The sequence below is a fragment of the Stegodyphus dumicola genome, chromosome 11, assembly GCF_044657685.1.
Source record: "Stegodyphus dumicola isolate Sdum_Otavi_A_Nest chromosome 11, ASM4465768v1".
In the NCBI taxonomy this organism is placed as follows: Eukaryota; Metazoa; Arthropoda; class Arachnida; order Araneae; family Eresidae; genus Stegodyphus; species Stegodyphus dumicola.
The window spans coordinates 71,406,582-71,418,253 of NC_140778.1; the positions used below are offsets into that span (position 1 = coordinate 71,406,582).

Sequence of the window (11,672 nt, forward strand, 5' to 3'; positions counted from 1 at the left end):
TTAAATGACTAGTCTGGGACTTCAGTGCTTCATTTCAATGATTATGCGTAAATCAATAAGTAGTATACTATTATATCAATAATATAATGTTATGTCCAGGCAGTAGTAATTGACTTCTGGAGAGGGATCTGCATGTTTCTGTTTGCAGGATAACTAAATGATGGCATCCATGGATTATTACTTGATGACTAACTTAGGTTTCATTCCCAGTTACAGTGGGAGTCGGGAAACCTTTTATCATTTGTGTATCGTGTCAGAAAAATCATCCCATGTACAGTTCATTTATGCATGTTTTGGAACTATGAATGACAAAATGTATAATGGCTAATATCAGGTATGTAAACTCTCCATGAAGTTCATTATGAGGGACATGCCAACTGCATTGCCCTCTTCCACAATACACAGTTCTTCCATGCCCTCTGTCCAATTGTTAATTTTCCCTTCATATCAGTGATTTACGATTGAATTTTTCATGGCCAAAGTACTTCAGTATGCAAAAGCTGTTGAAGGATTTTCAGTTTTGTAGCTCATTTCAGCTGCAGTAAGTTCCTCATTGACTGTGTGGAATAATAATCTAATCTATATGCTTCTAAAATAAAAATAAATAAATAAAAATTATTCAACTAACTTTTTTCATTTTCTTTTAGTGCCAAATAAACTTTTTAAGTGTATCTTGTTTATATGTATGAGTAGCCGAAGTTTAAATATTCATGTAGATGAGTTTGCTTACCATTAATATATTTATATAGATTGATGGATCAACACTGAAAACCCTGTGTATGCAACATGGCCCATTGCAAATGTTTCATCTCTTTTTAAATCGAGGAGTAGCTTTAGTCCGCTATTCCACTCGTGAAGAAGCGTCCAAGGCCCAATCTGCACTGAATAATTGTGTTCTAGGAAACACGACAATGCTCGCTGACATCCCTAGTGAAGGCGAAATTCAACAATACCTCCAAGTGTCTTCTGGTCAGAGTGGCAATAATACATGGCCCTCATCTCAGCAACAGCAAAGTGGTGGGGGAACAAGTGGCTATCATGGAGCCAGTTCTTCTGCTTTTTACAGTGGTTCCACTAATGGTGCTGGCAGTTCCAACTGGAATGGAAATGTATCTACTTCTCAGCTGTGGTCATTTTCCAATTCCAGCTTATGGGGCTCTGGTCAGCCAAGCAACGATCATGATGCAAGTACAAATCCTATGAACTCCTACCTTCCTGGTGATCTGCTAGGTGGTGAGCCCATGTGAGTGAGTTCCCCTCCTTTGCATCTCATTACATTCTAAATAATCTGTGAGATGCTTTTAAAAAAAACTTTGAAAATGCCATAATATGAGTAAAGGCATTTACACATTGCCAGAGATGGACGATCAAACTGATGTTCGCCATCTTGGGCAGCATTAATGGGTTAAATGCCCAAGTCTTGCGTTAATGTGATATGAACACTTTCACGTTACAATAGCCATGTTGCTTCTTCCAGTATGTGTAATTGTCTACATGATAAAATGAACTATGATTGCATATGCTAGAGTGTGATATTCCCCCTTGGCTATTGTAACACTGTATTACCTTTTTGACCATTTGATTGCCTGATTCGAGCATGTTGGATATTGCTCGGTTACAATCATAGATTAATACTGAAGAGAGCAAATCAAACGACTATATTAAAGTATTGAAACTTTCTCCAGTATTTTAAGTGCCACAGGAGAAAAGCCTTAAAAAGAAATTTCTGCCATATCAATCTGTTTTGGTGGATTATCGAACACATTCTTAGTCATCAGATGTTTGGATTCGCTTGATCTGCATTGTAGATGGTATTGACTTGGACAGATCATCTGCATGATTCTTTTTTATTATTATTTTGCAAATTGCAAGTAAATTATATGTCGATTGTCAGATAGTTTCATTTTGTTTTTGACTATAGAAAAAGGTTTATTTGAGATTTGTGTATTTTGTGAATTTGTTGCTGTAAATTAATGTTATGATTTATTGTGCTATTCTATCCCAATGAGAGCTGCTTCTCCCCTTTTCTTTTTTGAAAGAATTGTATATTATTGGTATGTATTAATATTTTGAAATTATTGTAAAAAGTAAGTTAAGTTTAATGTTGATCTTAAGTGCTGTGTTTGATAAGTCTTTCTGAAAATAGTTGCATTTTAATTATTTGGAAGTATGTGTTAATTGACTTTAATGTTTATTTACATGAAAACTGATAATTTACTAGGGAGGGTTCGTAAGGTTCTCCACCTCGAGGACCATAACTGAAACGAATCTTAATTCTTAGAAGTTTTAGAAAATATGAATCCTATTTCATATATTTTAATTGAAAATTTTTTTAATGCATTTAGGCTTTAAATGTAATTTTGACAAAAGTTTTAATCCTTGAGCTTGAGAGTCTTAACTTCCTCCCAAATTCCATGTGCTTTGGAATGTGTGAAATATTTGTCTTTGCATATTGTGTAGTGAGAGAATCCACTTGAAATTGTGTGATAAAAATAAGTACATGTGTCTGTTTTGCTGGAAATAACAAAGTAAATATAAATATCAAATAGCAGACAGATTCGGGGAAATGTTTCCCCACTAAGTCAACTATAAATGTGATCAATATTTGAAAATTAATCTAAAAAAGTGCATTTTGTGTAGTTTTTATACCTGGTGCTAATGTTGGCAAATGGCGGCATTTAGAGAGTGCTCTTCATCTTTGCCTTTTTCTTTTTTGAATCTTTGCACATTCTCTTGATGTGTGGCATTTGCCTTTTCATCAGCACTTTGATAGCTTGCCAAAGTTCACCTTTCAATGATCAAATCAGAGAGCTTGCTGCAGAATATTTTATCCCCCTCTAGAAATAATACAAAGGAAAAAAAAAAAAAAAAAGTGTATGTGTGTATATATATATATCCTTTTTCTTCCAAGGCAAAAACTTGTAACTAATACATCACATCAGCTTTCCTTTTTTAAAGCTGGTGGTTCTCAAAGGGGTGCGCCTTCCCTTCTGCAAAATTGGATATTTAGTTGACAGTTGCAGTTTAAAAAAATCGAATTATAGTCTTACATAGCCTTTTTCAAAAACATTCCAGTCAATTACTATATTGCAGGGAACACATTTCAAGGTGGCAGGTAAGGGTATTAACTGTCTGTGCAATGGGTGTGCATACCTAAAAGTTTGGGAACCACTTCATGTTACATAGTAAACTGATTTTTGTAAGAATTGGTTCTTATTTGGATGCTGAAAGGTATGTTGCCCCGGTGATTAGCAGTAGTGATATACTTTATTACTAATGCAATTTCTTTTGTGATGTAAAATAATACTCATTTGTGTGTGTGCATGTGTATGTATGTACTTGTTTGTGTGTGTGTGTGTGTATGTGTATGCGTATGTGCACATGAAAGCACGTGTTCAGTGTTATTGTGAATGTGTGATCATGTTCCCTGAACATGCATTCTTCTGGAGCAATCTTTTTTCCATCATTGCTGTGAAAATGCATGTGGCCCATCTGTACACATTAGTCAGATGGATGTTTCACATTTTGACATAGGAAAACTGATCTGCTCAGACATCCCATGTTTGAATGAAAGATAACTAGCTTTTATAAACATATCAGCCTCTTTGTTTACGAGATGTAAATCGTATTGCGCAATTGGAATACGTTTTTCTTTGGAGAACTCTCATCCCACCTCATTGAAATCTAGCCTTGTCAGTGCCCTAGACACTCTTGAAGTAATTAATGTATTTTAGAAAATAAAAGTCTTATATTTGTTTTGTATTTAAAAAAGTTTTTTTAACCCATGCATCATTTAGAGCGTTGTTTGGAACAAACTTCCATCACGTCAACTGTACTTAAAGGAATCGTTGCAATTTGACAAGTTCATGTGCTAGAGGTTGCCACACAACTTTCCCTTGTGCCTCTGGTGCTTAAGTTAATGGACCAAGCGGGTATCCAGTTGGAATGAACCTGCGATGGTTCTTGTAGGCCCAAAGATCATCTCTGTGCCATTTTAATTGATGCTGTACTTCAGCAATATATGATATATATACATATATATATATATATATATATATATACCTTATTTAATCAAAAGAATTTTAGTTTGCTTTCCATGCACAAATATTTAAGAAAGGCTAAAGCAAACTGTTTTTGTGGCCATTTGAATATGGCAAATTAAGTCACTCATCCATCCTTTACTTTAATCATGCAAGTTTTGTGTAGAGCAAAATTAAATTGCATCATTGCCTTACATCAGCAAAAATTCGCTTTGCTTTCCATTGCTTAAAAAAATATATATATATCTGTACATAAGTATGTGTAAATGTATGTGTTGTGCTGTTCAGTGGAAGAACACGGGGCTAGCAATTTGTAGGCAAGCTCTACCGTCCACGCTTTACCATATCCAATAGTTTTGGTCTCTTTTGCTGAGTATAATTTTCATCCTCTGGTCTTGCATCTCCGTCGTATTGTGGTGCTAGGTCTTCGATCCAAAAGCATGGCCAGCATTCCATTCTGACGTTCCTCCTTTTCCACTGAAGGTAATTTAAATTCAGTTTTGTAGTAATCACATAGTATGAGATTATGATGTATTAATTTATTACTTTTTATGATGTAATATAATTTCAGATAAGTAATATGCACATATTGTAAAGAAAGTAACCAAAGAACTGGCCATATGCAATATCAGGCTAATTTTTTTGTATATTATGGTGCTTTATTAATTTTTAAAAATTTATTATTTTAGTTCTAGCCAATAAAATTGAAGGCATGTCCCCCCCATGACAAGTTGATGTTCACTACTTTTCTTTTAATGTTAAGGCTAAGGTTGATCTCGGATGGCATGTTTATGTACTATTTAATGAGAATGGGGTATTTAAGTCTTGTAAATTTGTTGCATCTTTTGTCAAGTCTTAAGATGAATAATATATTTGATCATAAGTGCGATATCAATTTGTAATATTTATTAATCTGCACCCAGTAGCCCCCCCCTCCAAGTTTGAATTTTGTGGAATTACCTACTCAAAGCTCACTTCAAAATTCTGTAGCACATTTTTGTAATTTGTATATTTCTTGTTGAATTTTTCTGCTGTTCCTTGATATAAAAGTGTGCATTGGTCAAACTAAGGTGCAGAAATATGGAATATTCCATGGACCAAACTTGGTAATATCTGCACTTAACAATAGTATTCTTTGTTCCAGAAACAAAACAGGAATGGCACAAGTGAATGAATCCCATGTCTGTGAAGATAGCTTCTAGACTAGGCTCCTGTTTTCCTGTTTGCAGTGTGATTTTGTTTGTTCAGGAAATATGCCAGTTCTGGAAGAGAACTTGTTACAGTCCTATGCCTTTTTCTTTGCCATATTTCACTATGTGCAAACCCTTTATGCAATACAGAAAATGTGGATTGATCCTCTCCCCAAAAAAATCAAATATATATATATATACGTCTTATTTCAAAGCCCCTTGCTCGTTGCATAATATTGTGATTAGTATTTTTGCACTCAAATTGCCTTGGGGTATGCATTTGAAGATGCATTTTAATTTTCTTTTAACAATGTGGATATATTTTTCTGTGGGAAGATGTGGTGTACTTCAGCAGATGAGTGCAAATGTTACTGCAAAAGGAGTAAATTGATGTTTTGGACTATTTTTTTACAAATGAAGCTCATATAATGCATTTTCTGATTTTCAGTTTAACAGTAACATGGTGTGAGTTTTTTGGAGTCTCAATTAAATTAGTAGCTAGGACTGAAAAACTTGTCTGTGAATCTTTGTCTATAAAATGTGCATTTTATGAATATGGTGAAACTGGTTAATATATTCAGATCTATTATGAGCAGCATATAACATTCTAAGTCTCAAGTTGATAAATTGTGATAATCATAATATATAAGTATCTATTATTTGTTAATCATTTGTTTGATGAACTTGATGTTCAAGATACATCTGTTGTGACTGTGCATTATTATGCATTAAAGTTCCAGTTTTAAGTGTTGTATGCTAATTTTAAGTGTTCTGATTTTATTGCTGTATTATTTAAATATTCTATATTTTTAAAGCCTTTAAATGAAGCCAAAATCATTTTATTTTACTCTCTGTGCATGTACAGAAAGACAAAGGAAAAAGACTTATAAAGAAAAAAAAAATTTTTTTCAATTGTGCATGCATCTTCCCCCCCCTTTCTTTTACTGCCACGGTAAAAGGTCATGCAATCTGAAAAAAAATTAACTTTTAATGTTTTTAAAACGATTCCTGTGCCACAGATGTTATATGTTCTTTGTTTGCATTGAGGAATTTATTTCTACAACTGTGTTTGGCAGCTGTACTATGTAAATATATATTAAAAAAATCTTTTGTAAATGTTTTCTCAGGAAGTATGAATGAGATAAGGCACCAAAATCTCCTAACAGTCATTCAGCATTAACATGCCATAAAAATTTCTTCTGTAATGAATGAATTATCAAGGTTTTTTGCGAAGAAATATATATTAGAGCTTAACGCACATTTATTCCGGTGAGTGCTCACATCTGGTATCAATAATTATAGGTGACCATTCCATTCACTCGCCAATGAAGCAAATAGTTACAGATAATGTTACAAAATTGATAATCTAAAGATTTTGCTTTAAGCTTTACAATGATTGCAGAAAAGTGAAGGAACATGGGTCTCAAACTTGGTATTTGAGCTTAAAAAGTGTTAAGGTTAACAAATTTGCAAGAAAAAAAGTGATATAATTCATCTTTTAAAGAAACCAGAGTGCAATCCATATTTGAGAAATGTTTGCAATTTGGCTGAAATCACCAGTCATTAATTATTTTAGCCTTTTTGGAAACAGTTAAGGTTTTTTTTTTTTTTTTTTTTTTTTTTTTTTTTCTGATGAAATTTGTTTTACATTTTAATCTGAAGTATTGTCATGTAATGAGGCTTATTACACGTATGGATTGATTTTTCTTTTACTCGCATGTACGTTTTTAAATCTCATCTTATGTCCCCAAAGGAAAAGAGCAAATTATTTAACATTTTTAGTTCTTGGTAGAGCTTACTTTGAATATTGATTTTATTAGCAGTTTTTCTATTTTTATTAAAGTACATTGAAGACTTAGTTTTTATTTTAAGTCATACTAAATAATTGTCCAAATTTTTAGAAAATATTTTATTTTTGTAACTTGCAGAACAAACATCAGAAGTCAGATGTTTAAAAACGTTTTTACTTTGTAAATCTATATTTGTGCCTAAACTTTTAAATTTCCTCATGCATTTGTGTGGGTCTATTTTTGTGACAGAAACCGATGAAATATGCACAAAAGCTAGAAATGCATTTACTTGCAAAAAAAAAACATGATAGATTGAATTCTATAGGGAGTGAGAAATAGTCTGTCGTTTATTTTTTCTCATAAAACTAGTCAAAAAATTCATTGTTGATTGAAGTGATATATCATTGTAATACTTAAAAATTGGTATAAATTAATATAATTTTTTCATATTTTTATTCCATGATAATTTGTACAGAATGCAGGAATTTGAATAATATTGTATTAAAAATCTTTATGGAAGTGTTCAAATTTCTTACTCTCATCAGTATTTGAAATCTTAAAATGACAGTAAAAGATATATTTAAACAAACTATTTTTACATTATTAAAATATATTCTTTAAAATCATTACACCTCATGTAATGCAAAAGCATTATCCAGGTATTACTGTAAATACAAAATTTGAAAAAGAATTGTATAAATTAGATTTGATTATGTCAACTTTTTATCTTAAGTGTAGTCTTGTGTTTCTTCTAATAATCAGTAGTTGAATACTCTTGAAATTATTTTAGATAAACACAATTCATTATCATAAAACTCTAACTCCTTCATCTCCAGTGTAAATTTTTATGAATTTTATTTCTATCTTTTATCTGAAATCTGTAGATTGATTTATAATTCATTGAATTGTTTTCATTCCATACATCCTGAATACTGTCATATCTTTCATTTGCAGTGCTGATGTGTGTTGTAAATATGAATATTTTTTTTTTAAAGTTACATGGTGAATTTTTTGAATGAGAAGAAACATTAGCTATGATTGCTGTTTGGAATTGGTTTTTAAGTGCCAAAAATGTTATCAGTATAAATTAATTTTTCAAGACTATTATGATTTTATTTAATGAGTTAAGAACCCACCATTGTGATAAGTTAAATATATTGGTTGTCATATTATTTTTTGCAAAAATTTTGCTTTAAAGTTTCCATTAATTGTTTAAGTGTTGTATATAATGATGTACAAAAATTATATTCCTGTGTCAAATGTTCAGGAAGCTAAAATCTTTTCATGCATACCCTGGATAAAATATAGGGTACATATTCCTATGAGTTTGAGACCCATGTGTTTTTGTAATCAAAAGGTTAATGTTCCAAAGGAGAAGGATGCTCAAATGTTACAAATTCTGTCATGTTTTTATTTAAAAAGAGATTATAACTTTGATATTTTAAAATTTTTTGTAGAATAAAGAAACAGTGTGTGAAAAGGTATTAAATACTTACAAATGGGTTTGTGTTCATTATTTCTCATAATCTCGTATTTGATTTATTTTGCTTGCTGTGTAAATTATTTTGGTGGTAACTTGTTTCATGCTGAGAATTTATTGTTAATCTCTTTGTTTTTGTGTAACATTTCCAAAGAAATATCAAATTCTTTTTTCATTATTTTATACTTAGCAGATCATATCATTATGTAAAACCTTTTTGGCATTGTATACTTTTAGTATTAATTTTGTGTTTTTAAATAAATATATCTAGTGCAATTACTTTATATGTGTATTTATACCCCATAGTATAATGTACTGCTCACTGAAGATATTTAATATTGTGCCAAATTAATGGATGTAGGGGAAAAGGTTTGTTTCTTATTGATCCCGCCATTTATCAAAAAACATAAAATTCGATGATATTACTTAAACATGTACTGCTTGTTGAATTAAATTGAACCAGCTGAAGGACAGTTGGTAGTGACATTTTGCAGTATCTGCATCATTATCAAAGTCCTGCCTGTATATCCGATCTTAAATGGCGAAAGCTCGTCCTATGTGATAATGGCACCGACCTGTGTCGGAAATATCCGCACTATGCATTTCCATTACCCGCCTAGTCACGTCGGGAGTTAAAAAGTAGAAAGTGGATGGCTTTGCTTCTCAAAACCCAGCAATCACTAACAAGCCAACTACTCTGAAGCCCTCCAACTCAGTAAGAATCCTTCAAAATATAAAATGAAAGAAAAAAAATTGTTGCTGGTTTGTGGGTTCCAAAAAAAAAAAAAAAAAATTAAATGTGCCTTTTAAACTCAAAATAATCTCAAACACGAACACAACGAACCTACTGTGAGGTAAAAGGTAGTGAAAAAATAAACTTCCTTGTGGTTCTGACGCTTAGCATGACTTGAAATTGTCAGTTTTTTTTTTTTTTTCTTTAGAATTTAACCTTCAAAGGTTATAAATTCCTATGCATTCCATTCAGTGAATTAAACATTTTCATAAAACCATGAAATATTTTCAGAACCATGAGGAACGTTGAATGTAAATCTGGTCCAGTCTCTGCGCATTTTACCAGTAGTTAAGCAAGTTTTGTGCGGCAGGATAACAGTTTGTCAGTGCAAATATTCATCTCTGACCTGGGAATGGTTTACTGAAAAATATTGCGATATAATAGTGCCACCATTTTAATCTTGACCAATGTATTCTCTCTTAGTTTGAATAGATATGTTTGTGAGGGCAACTATGGTATAGCCAGTATTTTGATCCCTGTTTAACTGCTTTTCATAATGTGAGTATTGTTCCTGAATTACATGCGATGATGTACAGGTAACTTTGTGTATTGATGTTATGTAAACATTGTAAGCAGTAGTAATTGTACATGAATGTGGTTGTTTTTGTTGCTCAGGGTCTATCTAATATGTGATCTGAAATTATGTTGAGCATTATTAGATAAAATCGTTCCTTTAAGATTTAAAAAAACAAAAAAGATAAAAAAAAATATAAGTGTCGTGTAGTTCTAGATTTAGAAGTGTTGTGTACAGAGTATGGATCTTAAGTGACCTGCTTATGTTAGTTTGAAAAAGCCTTTTTTTAAATTGAATGTGCATTGCGAGGCCAAACAATGGAGATTGAAACGCACTGCCACTTAAACTTCCAAAACTTTAAAAGTTGTGGCTAAAACCTCTTATTGGATGACATTAGTCAGCCTACTTGCAATGTATCATTTAATTTAAAGAAAGTGTAATGTTTGTCAGTTGTTCGAGCTATTACTCGATTTAAAATATGTATTGAAAAATTGTAGTCAAACCAGATTTTGCTGCTTTATATATATTTGATCAAATATGTATGAGGCTGGCCTTGTAATTTTTGCTCAGATCATGTACAAGACAGTGATTTTAATGTTACCACCTGTGCAAAGACATATTGTTCCTTTAAGAAGAAATATATTCCTGCTTTATTATAAACAGACTGACCAAAACCATTGTTGCCACAAAAAGTCGACGTGTGTTTATAAGTGTACAACTAGAATTTTTTTGAAATTATAAAAAAAAAAAATGCTGGTTTGTATTTTGAAATGTATGGTACGGTGTAGATGAAATTTTAAGGTTAACAGCGAAAAGAAGAAAGTTGCAAAGCAGATGTTTATATTCCTGATCTGATCGTCCCTGTGATTTGTGCACTTAGCAACCACCAGGGTACAAAAAAAAGTCTGTGGTTCTCAGGTTCTTGCAACTGAAGCACGCATCTAAGAATGTTACCTAACGATGTAAAAGGGATGAGAGACTTCCGTGTATTGTAGTATTTTCATTATTTTCTCCAATGAGCTCTTTGAGAAAGCAGCTGACAAAAAAGATAAAAATTACCCTTCTGCAAATGTGATTCCAAGGGGGAAATATAAATACATTCCTTCCTTTGAGACTTACTCACTGTCAGGTTTTCCCTGGTTATGAGCAAAAGTCTAGCTGCAAATTTGGGGCCTTCACATGGAAATCTCTCTTCCCTTCTGATTTCGTTATGCTGAGAATACCTATGTAATGTTAGCTGATTTTTGTACTGTACTGGGGGTAACTTTCAGCATTAAAGGTTTGTGTAATCTGTATTGCTGTCTTGTCTAATTTAAAAAAATACATCATAAACATCAAGTACATCTTACTAGATCAACGGAATAATATGAATACTAGTGACGGAAAAATTTGTTACTGCATCATGTAAAAAAATGAATTTGTGCAAGAATTTTTTGAATTACTTGTTTATGGCTGCCAAGTGTCCCTCGGAAATAATACTTGAGCAGTAGTATTTTACTTAATATTAAGCAAAGGAAGCAGGATACTCTTTTAGCAAAACATTTAAACACATTTGGATTCACTAAGTATATTGCCATTCCTAACAGACTCAGATTTCATTAATAAGTAAGAGTACATTTTTAAAACAAACATTCTGGGGTGTAATGCCTTAAGAAGCTTTACTTTTTTAATAAGCTTTTTTAACCATACTATATTTGTATACTTAATGTGTGTTTCACAGCTTAATCACTGATTAAATTGTACTCTCATTTATGTGTTTTTCTTTTCTTATACCACTAGCAAGAGCCCAGGGCAAAAACTTCTTTGGGGGTCTCCCCTCTACTTCAGTAATGAAGAACTGAACTTTATAGAGGTTATCTGGATTA

At 32.1% G+C, this 11,672-nt stretch overlaps 1 protein-coding gene across 8 annotated transcripts in view; it reads left to right on the top strand.

Annotated features, from left to right (window-relative positions):
• LOC118198826 (protein Gawky-like) overlaps positions 1-11,102 on the top strand; it is a 75,352-nt gene extending 64,250 nt beyond the window's left edge. For all 8 annotated transcript variants that reach the window (XM_035370605.2, XM_035370601.2, XM_035370603.2 and 5 more), the window contains one exon: positions 750-11,102. In XM_035370605.2, the coding sequence (XP_035226496.1) occupies positions 750-1,247 (498 nt within the window). In that variant the 3' untranslated portion in view covers positions 1,248-11,102. The remainder of the gene's footprint in view (positions 1-749) is intronic.
• The last annotated feature ends 570 nt before the right edge of the window (positions 11,103-11,672 follow it).